Source organism: Ambystoma mexicanum, chromosome 2q, assembly GCF_040938575.1.
Source record: "Ambystoma mexicanum isolate Mex_15411 chromosome 2q, UKY_AmexF1_1, whole genome shotgun sequence".
Taxonomy (NCBI): Eukaryota; Metazoa; Chordata; class Amphibia; order Caudata; family Ambystomatidae; genus Ambystoma; species Ambystoma mexicanum.
In genome coordinates, this window is record NC_090924.1 from 691,187,652 (window position 1) to 691,202,637 (window position 14,986).

Here is a 14,986-nt window from a genome sequence, read left to right on the forward strand (position 1 = left end):
CCGTCTCCGCTGATCAGTAATTACATTGACACGCGTAGCGCATCCAGCCAACCGGGCCTTTATTTTCCCAGAGAGGTTTGTTATTTATTTCTTTGATGCTTGGGGGAGGGAAGATTCAAGCGTTGGCCATTGTTTGGCAGCTCCGCAGAGCCTGTCTTCATTACTTCAACATTGTGCATTTGCTAATTCCCTGCTCCTACACCAGCAAGCAATTTGCCGAGCTCCAGTCCGGGCGCATTGCGGGGAGATGGCAACGCACCTACTTCGGAGCTCGTCCCCCCTTCCCTTTCTCAATGCACAGCAAATCCAGCTTTCAGAGCATTATCTTCTTTGTTAATGCAAAAAGATTCCCTGGGAGAAAACATTGCTCATAATTACCCGAGAGATGGGGAAACTGCATTAGAATAAATAAACCTGAACTTACAGTAATTATGTTGTGTTTGATGGGCTCGGCTTGTAATCAAGAAGGGAATACAGAGAAATGAGGCTGACCCTCTTGGGTTTGCAGCTGCAGGCGCACTTTGGGGTCCCTTTCTGCAGAAAAGAGTCATTTGGCTGATCATTAAGCTGTGTGCAACCCATTTCAGGGGTGCTTTAAAGTGAGGTGCACGTTTTTTTTATGAACAACCCAAAATTCCCAAATTGCATTTCTTTTGCCATTACTTACCAAAGCATAAGGCAAAAAGTCTGGATGTTCAGAAATATTCATAGGGTGCATTTGGAATCAGTTATTTATAAGCATAATTATGAGATATTGTTTAAATAGAACTACCAGTTGGATTATTCATGGTTTAATTAATATCCTCATTATGAAAATCTGTTTGATTCTGATATTTAATGAAGCACTTGTTGGGAGCATTAATTAGCTATAAATTGAGATTAGTGTTGTAGCGCCTGTTACACTGTACCGCATCCATAGACTGCCTCGCTGCCATAAAACGAATAATTTCACTATTTAAGATGTTAGACGGATATTATAATGGCATTATCTGCGCTAATATCTTCATATTGTCAGCTCACGCAGGATGCTTTTGCCCAGGACATGCACGGGGCGCGCCGCTCGGGCTGTGCACGGACTCCCGGACTCCGGACACGCGAGGATGTGTGTCGCCGTGCACTCGAGAAATGGACATCCGACCGTTATCGTATACGCGCCTTCACTTGGGGGAAGGCATCATCCTTATTCAGGAAAGCATCTGTGTCAATGGAGCTACTGATGGGAGCTTCTCCACGTATGCGCGTGAGAGTGTGCTTACAGATTACAGAATTTAGGCGCATTACACGGCCACGCTAGTGGCTGTGTAGTTATGCTTAAGTTGCTGTTTCCATAGGAAGAGCACTTTTTGTGCGGCTTATAACTTCACTCCCCCTGTACGAATCCTCACCAAACTTTGCAAAAATATTTATATGGCCCACTCTGAAGTTTGGTGAGGTTTGGTCCAGGGGGGGCAAAGTTATAGAGGGGGTCCCAAAACGTCTTTTTCCCATAGACATAATGGGAAAAAAACTTTGCTCATACCTACAGCCCAAACCGCTAGACGGATTTTCACCAAACCCCACCTTCCCTTTCCATGGTGGCCATCTTGGTAAAAGATTTTCCTTCCTACACCGGGATGCCGCAGGCGTACCGGTTTGGGAAGAAAATCTTTTTTTAGCACCCCGGGTTCCCACTTTGAGAACCTAGGGTGCTAATGGTCTTCATCCATTGAAAAGGACGTTATGGTTACGTTGCACTAAAAAAAACCTATGAAATTCAGTAAAACAACTTTGTTAAAGGAACGTTATAGTTACAAGTAAAACCAAAAAAAAACTGAAATTCGTCAGTTATGGTAAGCTAAGCAACCATAACTCGCGCCACCACCATGCACTGCTAAAACTAACACCCAGGACATCAAAGATGACATCACAAATAACATTGATGACATCACTGATGACATCACATGTGAAATTAATGTTGATGAAAAGTCCCTACCTACAAGGGGTTGTTTTTATTATGTTGGTAGCAAGATGTGAGGAGTGATTGTGTAATGTGACACATGTCATAACTAGCTAACAACTCAAGACTTAATACACACTTGAGATAGTATAAATAATGCATATGAAGACCCAATGCATATAAATCAGAGGGACATACAGGGAAACTGAAGTAAGGAAGAAAGAGACAGCATCATCAGAAAGTTTATTTTCCTGTATACAAATTAATTGTGCGTTTGAGGCCTGCTATTGCCCCATGCATGTGTACCATGAGCTGAGACCAAACCCTTAGAAAAGTACTTTAAGAACATACAACAAGGTTAACGTTTTAATATACAGAGTGTTGTAATGTATCTTGGATGAGGTCATGACATCACTGTACATGGAATGTGGTGAGGTCAGTGTGAGTGGAGTGTTGGTGTGTTGTTATCTGAAGCGGGGTTCTATGCTGGCAGTTGGCGGTATGCTGGCTTGGAAAGGACATGCCAATGTCTACTACAATAAACCTACTTAATATCTTACCTGCTGGTCCGGGTGTTCTTCAGCTACCAAGATATTACACTGGCGACAAGGATGGGATGCTGTTGTGGAGGGGACAGCCCAGAACCAGGAAACATTGCCCTCCAGTTGGTCCATGTCCCGTGAAGAAGTTCAGCAAGTTCGAGGACCGGAGTTGTGTGACTGGCCTGTGTATCCCTGTCAGCAGGCCGGGCTGTGCTGTCTTGAGGAGTCCAGTCGGTACTCAGGTCGGGGTGCAGCGCTGGTTTGCGCTGCTACCCCAGGAGCTGCCTTACCCAGTGACCGGGTGGTGCTGGGGATGTTGTGGGCTGCTGTTTGGCACATTTGTCAGTGTGCAGGTGCAAGTCGGCACACAGGTCGGTGTGCGTGGCTCTGAGGAGTGTCCTCTGTGCTCCACCTGTGAAGTCCCAGCTCGCTGGGCTGCATTGGTGGCCAGTTGAGAGTGCCGCTCGAGAGTGGATCTAGGAGATCGCTCGGCGTTGCGTGAGTGTGGCGGCGAGGTGCTGCTGGCGCTGATGCACGCCATCTCCCCTTGGTGTCCTGTGGGGAGAGTTGCGCGACTGCCAGCTGGTGCCACTGGAAACGGAGCTAAGGGGCATCCAGACGGTTGTCCTTCTGCGTGGCGTGATTGGAGGAGTGCGTTTTTTGTCAGCGTGGACGCACGCCGCATTGAAAGCTCTCCCTTTGGTGTCCGGTGGGGAGAGTTGCCGGGCTACCAGCTGGCGTGACTGGGAGCCTGGCGGTCCAGTCACCCTGTTGTACACAGGACGGAGTGCCATGGGTCTGCTCTCGTTAGAGCTGGCATTGATGGGATGACGTTTTCGGGTTGTCACGTTGCAGCAGAAGACTACTGGAACACTCTGCGTGTCACAGACGCGGCCAGGAAATGTTTGGCAGCGTTGTCCCGGAAGTGTAACGATGTGGAGGCCGCAACGAGGAAGTTATGGCTGGTTGTAGTGACGTTGTTATGTTATAGGCTTGCGTTCCAGCATGGACAGCTGGAATGCGAGGAGGATTTGCGTTGTGTTGGTGTGGCGCAACACAGTAAAAGTGTTTTCTTCCTTTCTTCTGTGCTCGTGAAGGCACGATATCCTTGTGAGGATGACAGCAACGTGGATCTCTGTAATCATAGAGAAGGAGGGTGCGGACGCCCGCGTGGACTTCTCCGGCAGCGCAGAACTTTTGTCGGTGAGGAGTGTCAATGGGGGTCTGGGAGTTCGCTGGACTGCCGTTTTGTATGGCCAAGCGGAAGGGTGGATTTTTCTGGACCCTACTGCTGGAGTTGTCATGCTGTTTGGGCTGTGGAGTTGCTGGGCCCTGATTTAGGTCAGCGTGATTTAAGGAGGACGACGTTCCTCTTCATGGGAAATGTTTCTTACTAGTGGGCAATTATGTGCCGGCTGTGTTTTCTGGTGTTGTGTGTAAGCGTGTCATGGGCCCGTGTGAGTGAGTGGATGCGTGCGCTGAATGTTGTGTTTATGTATGTGTCTGGATGTGCGTTTGTTACATGATTGGTATTTAATTACTAATGCTGTGCGAGTGAGATTTTGTCGAGTAGGGGTGCATTAATGTGCCTGAAATTGCATTGTGTTTTTGTGAAAGTGGGTGCATTAATGTGCCTGAAATTGCATATTGTGTTTTTGTGTAACATACTTTCTTGCAGGTGTGGGTGAACTTGTGGGACTCTGGACTCGTGGGTGGGGGTACTCTTCCACACAGACCAGGGTTGATGGTCTGATCTTAATATGCGTACCAACGGAAAACTGTCAGATGTTTGAGTATGTTTCTTGCGGTTCGGGTTTCCTGTACCGGGTTTGGACGGACCCGTGGGTGGGGTACTTACGGGTTGAGATGCCTCATTAAGAACAACATTTGTTATCTTGTGCTTAAAGTATTTTGATGAAGTGAATTGCTGCACTTAGTTATCTCTTACTAATTGCTGAAATTATATGTTTTGCACATTATGCCATATTTATGCAATGTTTTGGGTGTACGCCTATCGTATGTTTGGAGGTGTGCATATGGTGCGTGAAGTGAGCATTGCAGTGTGTAGAACTGGGGTCATTAATTGTTGTGGCGTTCTGCATTGGTGCAGGTGGTGGGGACTGGTGTCCTCAGTGATGGTGTGGTGTCCTGCGTTCACGCAGTTGGCTGGGACTGGTGTCCTCAGTGATGGTGTGTTGTCCTGCGTTCGCGCAGTTGGCTGGACCTGGGGTCCTGGGTGGTTGTTTGTATGCTGCCTTAGTGCAGTTTGGCTGGACCCGGGGTCCAAGGTAGTGGTAGGTGTGCTGCGTGGTGCAGTAGGCTGGACCAGGAGTCCATGGTGTGTGTGTGTGCTGCGGTGGTGCAATGGGCTGGACCAGGGGTCCGCGGTGTGTTGGTGTGTGCCGGTTTGGGGTGGTTATGTTTCCGGAATCCGTGTGGGTTGGGTTCTCGGTTGTTCAAGGTTCGTGTGGTGTTGGGGTACCTTTTGGGGTGCTGTGGTGAACTGTCTACGTTGTGTACTTGTTGTTGCTCTGTTGAGCTGTGTGGTTTGTGCCCGGGGGTGGCAGCCCTGGTGTCCTAGGGGGCAGACTAGGACGGAAGGATGTCTGTGCACTGAGGATTAGGAGTGTTAGGTAGTTTTCTGTGTGGACGCTGGGTCGTGGCAGGACCTAGGTTGCAAGGGGCAGCTTGGAACAGGTGGAAGTGCTTGGTTTTTTATGTTTGTTTCTCGAAGGTTGTCCAGTTCTGTTCATGGGAGGAGTTAGCCCTTATTAGATTGCTTTGGGTTCCTCACTGTTTTGTTTATAGAGGGAGAAGTAGAATTGGTGTTGTAGTTGGTTGTTGGAGTTGTTGGGTGTTGGTTGACACGGGGTGTCATGTTGCCCAATGTGTTTTGGCACAGTTGTTAGCATTCTGGGGGTGCCATGTAGGTATTATTGGGTTCCTTGATTCCTTGGTGGAGCACTTTTCCTGTTTCATAGATCTTCCTTGGGGTGTTCGGGGTTAAAGGTGTTCTCTGGAGACAGTTTCTTGTCGCCAGTGGAGTTAGTAGTTGGTACATTGCGTGCTGGCCACACATATATGTAGGGGTTTTGTCTGGTGGTGGTTTTGGTGTGGCATTTCTCTTATTTCAACAAAGGGAAGGAGGGAGACGTGTTGTAATGTATCTTGGATGAGGTGACGACATCACTGTACATGGAATTTGGTGAGGTCAGTGTGAGTGGAGTGTTGGTGTGTTATCTGAAGCAGGGTTTTATGCTGGCAGTTCGAGGTATGCTGGCTTGGAAAGGACATGCCAATGTTGTTCCTGGGTACTACTACAATAAACCTACTTAATATCTTACCTGCTGGTCCGAGTGTTCTTCAGCTACCAAGATACTACACAGCACCTTTTTCATTTTTATTTTGTGATTGGCAGTGAATAGAACCACCTGGCCTAGATCTTTCAATGAACCAAAATACGTGAGGCAGACATGTGATGTCATCAGTGATGTCATCAATTTTATTTGTGATGTCATCTTTGATGTCCTGGGTGTTAGTCTTAGCAGTGCATGGTGGTGGCGCGAGTTATGGTTGCTTAGCTCACCATAACTGACGAATTTCAGGGGTTTTTCAGTTTTACTTGTAACCATAACATCCCTTTAACAAAGTTTTTTTTACTGAATATATATTCAGTAGGCCTGACAACCTGGGGTATCATCATGTTGGGGAACCTTCATTCAGCATCAGCATCAGCGAACCAGCAGAGAGGTACAGTGGGCAGTCAAATGGACCATGCTTTGGAAGTAATTTTCAAGAGTTGGGGGCATCGGCCAAAGGCACAGGATCGTAGATGTTGTGCTTCTGAAAATGAGGGCGTGGGGGGGACGTCAGAGAAAATTCTAGACTGCCGTCATCCATCCCATTGGGCAGAAAGGAGCCCATTTATATTTAAATTAATGCAATCTCTTAAACACCAATGTATATAAAACTCAGAGGCACACCAATGAAATTCTTACTCAAGAACTATATTACACATGCTCTTTGTGTGTTTGGTAGAAAGCTGTGATGTGTGCAATAATCAGCAGCATTGTCTGTGACTCTTTATTACACTTTCATCCTTCCAGTAATACCTTAACTTCACATCTCTTCAGGAGATTGCATTCACTTCTTTAGACACCTTTAAGGGAAAAGACCTAAAGGATGCTTCCTGTCAGGACTCAAGTCAAGGATACACGCAGGAGTACAGAGTGCCCCACTCTTTTCTGAGGGCACCTTGATATGCTAATTTCTGGTGACGCCACATTCAGTTGGTAAGTTAATGAGTCCCTACACTTTTTTTTTTTTGGACTTGATCTTGGAGTGAGATGTACCCTCTCTGGTCAGGGAAAAGAAACCAGCTGCACCAGGACCTCAGTGAGAGTTAACTGGGGTGAACGACATAGGGAAGCTCAGCTGTAGCTAGATGGCTGTGGACCATCTATAACTCATTGGACTTGGGAACACACATTAGGGAATGTTACTCGTCCCTTTCTTGCCCTCCATTCTTACTTTCTCTCATAACTAAGTTGCTTTCTGTTCTAAGCTCTGGGCCTAGCGGGACCAGTAGTTTCATTGTAAGAGTCATACGCCCAGTCATTTGTATCTTGCTTCCCCTGCTGGCCATACTCCCTATATAGGCTCCTGTCAGGGCTAACCCCCTGGCTATCTTTCTTTCCCTGTTGACCCTCCAAACAGGGCAAATTATGCTTTCTTTGGTGGTGATCGGACCCCTCCCTCTCTAGCAGAGAGGTGGCCAGGGCCTCCTAAAGCAAATGTCCCCTGTCAATAGCTGTGCATGGTCCCTTACCTGGAAATCACATTATCTCTCTGTGAAACCCTTTGTCCAATCTACAGGCTTAACACCCTGCCTCTGTGCTGTCACCTTTATTGCCATGGTCCTCTCCTGCACTTTGGCACCATACCCTACTTCTGGATCTCTCACACCTTCACTGCCACCTTTTCATTTCCAAAGGGGCCACCGGCCACTGCTCTCTCCAGTATCTTACCAAGAGTATGATATCATCAATCCCTTACAGGGCAGAGAGCACATGAGGAGCTAAGTTTACTAAGAGCCTGCACTCGAAACGAAGGATAGCTCAGGGGCAACGCGTTTCTCTTGGAAGCAAGGCAATGTGGCGCAACACAGGTTCAAATCCCGATCCTGTGCTTAGAAACCACTCGCTGGTATTAAGCGCGTTATAAATGAACAATAAAATATTCCAGCTTGCCCCTCCTTTTTTAGCTGGTTACTCCTGCAAGTGATTACATGTTTTCAAAATATACAAAATATACATATGGTACAGAACATCCTTAGTGACTTCCCAAAAGGGCGGTTAGACGACTAGAACAGCAGCAAAGGATATACAAATAAATGGCAACATGCTGCTCCTCAACAGGAACCAAATCAACACACCACCTGCTAACCAATGATTTTTTTTTTTAACAATCAAAATAGCATTGAACATAATATTTATTACCTCATTAAAACAATCATAACAGCACACAAAAAATGCTCCCACTCTAATGTCTCATGTAACCAGCATTGCAACAAACCACAGTAATGCCAACGTATCACTCTTCAAAAGCACTTCATCAAACAGAATCTGCTTCTAAGGCAGCACCAGGAACACCACCACACACCCCTCACAGACCAGCCCATATTAGACGCCTGGTACATTACATGTGTTTTAGCTCATGAGAGCAAGAAACTGCAGGAGAGTTACGTTGAGGGTCAGTGTTCAGGTAATGAGGCTAGTGCCTGTCATTAGGAAAAGGTGTTGATCAGTGCAGTGTAGTTGATGGTGAGAGCATGAGAGATGAGGAGAATGTGGTGATGGTGAGACCAAGACTGATGAGTGTGACTAACATGGCTACAGTTGCTGACAGTTGGGTTGGGGGGTGCCAGTGAGACACGGAGATATGTGATTGTGGAGGTCTGCTGATTGTGAGAACTTGGTGATGGAGATGTTGAGAGCGTGTCTGATTGGTAAATGACATTGATGCAGAGATCCTGTAAGATAGGAGGACCTTGTTAAATGGGAGAGCAAAGCAGATGAGGGGGCATGCCGTTGGCGAGAGCTCAAGCGATTCAGTACTTGTCTGATGAGATGCTCTTGGCTGATTCAGTAGACGGCTGATGTGGCATGCGGCTGATGCGGCATGCACGTCTGATTTAGTCGATGGCTGACAAGCAGTGGTGGCTAAGACCTTCACACCATTCTCCCTCCTCTTCCCATCTGGACAGGACAAAGCAGCTCTGAATGACTTGGTGGGCCGCATTCAGCAACTTAACCAGAGCTGTGACAACCTGAATGTGAAAACAGAGAAGATGATGGTCGACCTCGGCAAGTTCAAGGTAAATCCTGCAAGAAAAACAATGACACATGAGTGCACGTCCTCAAGTTGCATGTAGAATAGCATCTGTATAAGGCAGCTCTACAACCATGCATCTGATATGTTATCTTGCATTTAGCGCCCCGCCATAGTTTATGGCATGTCGTCATATATATTAGAATATTATTCGCCGTGTTATATAGACCAGTATTTAATTGTTTGCACTTGTATACACATTCTGTACTGTCTATTCTGCGCAGCACTATTGGGCACTTTTAACAGTCTTTTGTTTAGTGCCACACTACTCGCTGTGCTCAAACAAATCTGTTAAATGTAACCATCGCCTAGAGGTCCACCATACATTGATTCTGATACACTTTGGAAAGTATATGTAAGAAAGGCACTCGGCCCAATTCACAAATATTTGCACTGGGGCGAATCAGAGACGCCCGCGGGCATCTCTGATTTGCTTCTGCTGCCTTATACCTGATTCACAAAGCCTAAAACTGGAGCAAATCTGTACATACCTAGAACATCGCTGAGATCCCATTCAGCAAATCGTTGTGAATCTGCACCGGAGCATTTCAAGGCTGCACCAGAAATGTCTAGATTTGCTCATGTTTGGAAACAAGGGTAAGTTATCAAGAGCAAATCCTAGCTGCTCAGGGAAATCTCAGATTTGCTCCAATGCAATGATCTGAGCATCATGCCTAGTGTGTCCACTGGGCTCTGCTACACATGTAAAGTGCTTTATTATTATTTAATTGTCCACGACCCTGCTGGAGCATTTGTGTGTCGCATCTTTCTTTACACTTGTAGAATACTGCAGAGAAAAGGAGCTTTGACTAACATGACTTGATAAATATATAAATATGAAAGGGAGACTGCGTGAATATTTCAAAGTAGTACAAGAGGCCTGTTGATGCTTTCTTCTCAGACACTTGTTTTTTTGCAGCATTTAATCATTTGTTTAATTAAATACAATGCACAGAGACCAGGAAATTACATACTTAGTACAGTATTGGAGCATATTTATTGGCAGCATTATACCCAGGCCCACCATGAATAAAGTAAAAACAACCAGGGACAGATTCAGTCTCTTTAGAGCTAAAGGAAAATACAGTAAAGCCTAGTACAGCCTTGAGAAAGGTGCCCAGTATACATTTAACCAAACTGCTCAAAAGCATAGGCTTCTTCATAACGTATACAAAGCATAAAGATCATTCCTAGTAAAACATACCACTCTACCCTCAATACAAGGCAGCAGTTTAACAGGGGGCTTGAATACTTCTATTGTGTATGTATGTCTGCAAGGGCACTTTATACACCATGACCGTTGAAAAGGTTTTGATTGAACACTTATTAAATGATTTCCTGCCCTTGGTGTAGCATTTTAACTTCTGGCCAAGTCATCCAAAATAAGGTTTCTAGAAAATAATTGATTTCAGTCGTTTACACAAGACAAGGGGAGCAAGGCCAGCTGGGAAGTAAGGAAGTGAGAACCCAGTCTGTTCTAACAACATGATATATTTTCAGCAATACTCACTGTCCCAGTGGTCAACCTATCAGCAGGTGAGACAAGAGGAAAGTGTAGTGCTCCTCCGGATTGACTCCCAACCCCTCTGCCCCCTGCAGTGTGATTCATTAGTGGGGAGTCACATTGTGCTTTATCCACTCTGAGCACAGGATGGTGGCTCTGCTGCCAGGTAGAAGATGAGACACAGTTTAGCGTTATAAGAAGAGACAACACCAAGGCGGAAGTCACTGCAGTCCCCTCAGGTCCACTTGTGGAACTCCAATGAGACATTCGGCTTTCTGGCAGAGGGCTCATTAGTGATTTTATCGAGGTATGCGTGATCACATCATTGGAGCATCGCCCCGTCCCTGCACCGAAGTAGGAAAAACTCTGACTCACACCAGCAGACTCACACGTCTCTAGATTAGAAAGCATAACCCACCACGGTCCCTCTAAGAGGTGGAGTGTGTGAGATTGGGGCAACTCCAGTTGCTAAAAGAGGGGCATTTGTAATTTTCTCCCAGGATTCAGTATTCTGCAGTGGCACAGAAGGAAATTGCTGTCCCACAGCTATAACAAAATAACTGGCCCAAAGTGTTTTATCTTACACTTCCCTGCCAGAGTAAGCAGGCTGATGACATCATGGAACTTCCATCTGCTGACAGGATGAGTGTTCCACGGGAACAGCTGAGATAGACCTGACTAGGGAATAGATGGATGGCGGGTCGCTGTGACTATTGATACATATTATACCTGCTTGGATGACCACTGGTGTTTGCTGCAACCATTAAACAGCCTTACATTGAAGATACTGGGTCTCATAAGCTTGCCAGTCCAGTAACAACGGTAGCGTTAAGCTTGCCGGTACTGTTGTTACTGGACCGGCAAACTATGAGGTCTGCTCGTGGGTGCATTTCCGCCCGCCAGGTCTGACCGGCACCCTTGAGTAAACCATGCCGGATGCACTGTCATCACTCACAAATGGTGCCGGTGCATCCAGCATCCCCATTCCCATTGAGTCCACTTGGACTCATATGGGAATGGCGAGCAATATTTTCCGGCGCCCGGGAATGGGCAATTACTGGGTCTGCAGGGGCCGTAATGCCACGGTAATTGCCTATTTCCGGGCGGCGGGAAAAAAAAAAGATTACGGGGGCAGCCGTGCCGGCTTCCCCTGCCTGGAAAGGGCCTGAAAGCAGCAGAGCAGCCCCACTGACTCTGTGTGAAGGAAAGTGATTCATAAAAAGGTTCTGATGCACCTCAGCTGTCAGCCTCCTCTGCTGGCAGTGGGGCAGTCCTTATCAATGAGGCAATGACAAGCAAATGTGCTTTGCCGCCGTTACCACTGCTGAGTGTGAAATGCAAATGGTTTCATGGTGATCTTAAAACCTGTGAGGTGCAAAGCCACAGTTTCTCAGCCATTGACCCTTCTAGTATTCCACTGTAGCATATTCAAATCTGGGTTGGAATGAGGCAGGGGAGGCATTGTCAATATCGCATGTTAAACGGTGCATTACATATCAGCATCCGATCCAGTGCTTGCATGGGCGCCCTGGCTCCTGACACCTTTGGCTGCTATCTGGCATTCCTGCCTTAGATTCGCACTGGTAGCCCCGGTGCTTGCTCTTTCCAGGATGCCGGCCACAAAAACGCTATTTGCACCACAACCAATATGATGTACTTCTGGTTTGTCACATTCCATACAACGCGGCAGATATAACCAGCTGTTGGTACGGGTAAAGAGCACCTTAAAGCATATGTTACATGTTCACTGTATCTATGCTGCTCTGCTTTTCATCTCGCTACCATTCTTGTATTTCTGCATATCTAGCCTTTGAGGACGTAATTACAAGTTTCCTTCCCCTTCCTCTGCACGCCTTTATTCCATTTTTCTGATGGTGCTGTCTGCTGCAAGTCAGAAGTCTTCTGGCTACTTGAGTTCATTCAAGCTGCCCCTGGCCCTGTACCTTCAGTCAACAGAGGTTTATTTGACCTGTTTGGTTTTTCCATCGAGACCTGGCCCTCCTCCCTTAGGGTCACCTGCTCATGGAACAGTGGCCTCGGCGGGCAGATGGCCACATTTCAGCGAAACCATGACAAATCATCTAATGGTGAGACCCATTGCTTGACAGATTAAGATACCAAATAATCCCTGCTACTTCCCCTTACAATATGAACTAGGTTCAGCAACTCCTGGGGCATTTCATACTCAAATGCTAAAGTTCAAGCCTTACAACAAGAAAATGCATCTCTGAGACAACTGGTCACCAACCGAGACACACTAACTCAGGACCCCTTCCTTTGGGTGACCTGTGCTCTGGCAAATATGTAGGAAACCTGAATTCTTGAATGTTTGGCTAATTCAGTTTACATTTAAGGCCTTGCACTTCGCAACTGGTCAACCTGGGCTCCATTATTTCTCACCTAAATCAGAGTGCATTGTCCTGGGCCACTCCCTTTGTCGTTGCTTTAGGTCCCTTTTTGGGCAAGTGTGATGCCTTTGTATGCAAAATGCAGAGAATGTTTGAAAGACCTGAACTTAATTACACCACATTGGAAAAATGTCTATATTTGCAAAAAGGAAACACCTACTTGCTGCAATACATCCCTAGACTAAGCAATTGGCCAAAGAAACAGCTTTGCAGGAAGACACTCAGTTTACTCTTATTGGAAGAGGCTTGAGCTCAAATATGAACTGACCCAGGTACCTAGACCTGCAATCTTTAACATCCTGTTGACCATGGTCCTCCAACTTGATTACCATCTCCAGGAACAAAAAGCAGAAAAGAAGAAGAACTGGGCCTCTTCACTGGTTACTAGCTCCCGCAGGGGTTTGGTATCTAAACCCATGGGGGACACTCCTGAACCTATGCAATTGTGCTCTGCAAGAAACCCATTAATTTCACTGCAGAAGCCAAGGACTTGCATGTACTGTGGAATAAAGGGCCATTTGGTGAAGGATTGCCCGTTGTTCCTAATACAATGCAGGGAAACACTGCCTCCCAACCATAAAGGGAACACCAGCTACGGAGAAGCAAAATGGTTCCCAAAAAAACAAAAGCACTAAACCATGTCGATGCAGACACTTGCAAATCCACTAGTCTGTTGATCTTATGAATATTGCTACAGTGGAATGAAATAATCCTGTTTGTGCTACCAGCTCTATTGGACTGTGGAGCCACAGGGAATTGTATGGGCTCCTGCGGAAAGTCAAGCTCTTTCTCCCTTCCGGACAGCTTTAGATTCACTGTTCAAGCCATGGTCCTATCCCGCCTGGATCAAAGACCTCCCATCGTCCTCCTTTGTGCCCCTGAGAAGTGTCCTACACGCGGCCACACTCCTCATTAAGGGTCTACACAGATACAAACACATCAGCCAGGCCCTCATCGACATTCACTGGATCCGACTGCATGCACAAATCACCTTTAAGTCTTGCTGCATCATATATAAGGCAGTCAACCTCAAGTCACCAAGCTATCTCGCGGAGAAACTCAGCATCTCAGGCGGACAGCACACCACCAGAAGCCAAGACACATGCAAACTTGAAATCTGCCACTGCAAAAAGGAAAGGACCAGATAACAATCCTTCTCTGCCTATGCTCCAAGACTTTGGAACCTCCTCCCTTTCAGCATCAGACTCGCCCCATGCTCCTACAATTCAGAGAAGAACTCAAGACCCACCTCTTCAAGGAGTCTCTTCTCCTCAATACGTAGACCATCACGTTGCCCCAATGCCACATGGCTCGCTAGAATCCATACAACCCTCTCCATCCTGCTTCTGTACAGCTGTACCCCTGCTCTGTGCCCCTCCGTATCCTACCACCACTGTTTATCTGTATTGTTTTTTTTTTTTATAAAACATTTTTATTTATATCAAGGCAGGACAGGTTACATGAATCATTGCATATCGATAGTAAGTCTACAAATCTATATCCCCCCCCTTTATTTCAGCTTCCCCGGGCCCCGGCCTCAGCCCACCGCCCCAGCCTGGTGTGTATCCTCTCGAGTCCATCTGGTGTTGATCAGTTTGAATGTCAGTGTGGGAAACCATTGATCATAATCCAGTACTGGGGCCCAAATGTTCTGGAAGTGGTGCAGGGCCCCTGCTCTCGCCGCGGTGACCTTCTCGGCGATCAAGATGTCCCAGAGTTTCCCCCACCAGTGGGCCATGCAGGGAACGTCTGGGGACTTCCAGAATCGGGCCAGCACTGTCTTGCCTGCCAGGAGGCATTGCCTTAGAAGCTTTGCCCTGTTTCCAGAGCGGGGATAGATCCCGGGGGCCGGGACCCCCTAGCAGGACAGTTTGAGGGTCCAGTGGGAGGGCGGTCCTGGTAATCCGTTCGATGGTCGAGAGACACCTGGTCCAAAATTGCTGGCCCACCACATGTGAAAGAGGGAGCCCTGCTGGGTGCAGCCCCTCCAGCAGGAGGGATCCACCTGTGGATTCATGTGGTGTAGTCTGAGTGGGGGGTAGTACCATCGGAGGGTGAGTTTGTAGGCACACTCCTTGTTGGTGACAAAGGAGGAGGAAAAGTGGGTGTCAGTCCATATATCTACCCACATTTGGTCGTCAATCGGATGACCTAGGTCCGCCTCCCACTGGGCCATATATCGAGTTTTTGTCACCAGGAAGACTCC

General features: G+C 47.0%; 1 protein-coding gene across 1 annotated transcript in view; it reads left to right on the forward strand.

The window, feature by feature from the left end:
- Positions 1-14,986, forward strand: part of C2QH16orf96 (chromosome 2q C16orf96 homolog) — a 576,891-nt gene that overhangs the window by 225,681 nt on the left and 336,224 nt on the right. The window contains exon 7 of the mRNA XM_069647906.1: positions 8,744-8,854. Coding sequence (XP_069504007.1) covers positions 8,744-8,854 — 111 coding nt within the window. The remainder of the gene's footprint in view (positions 1-8,743; positions 8,855-14,986) is intronic.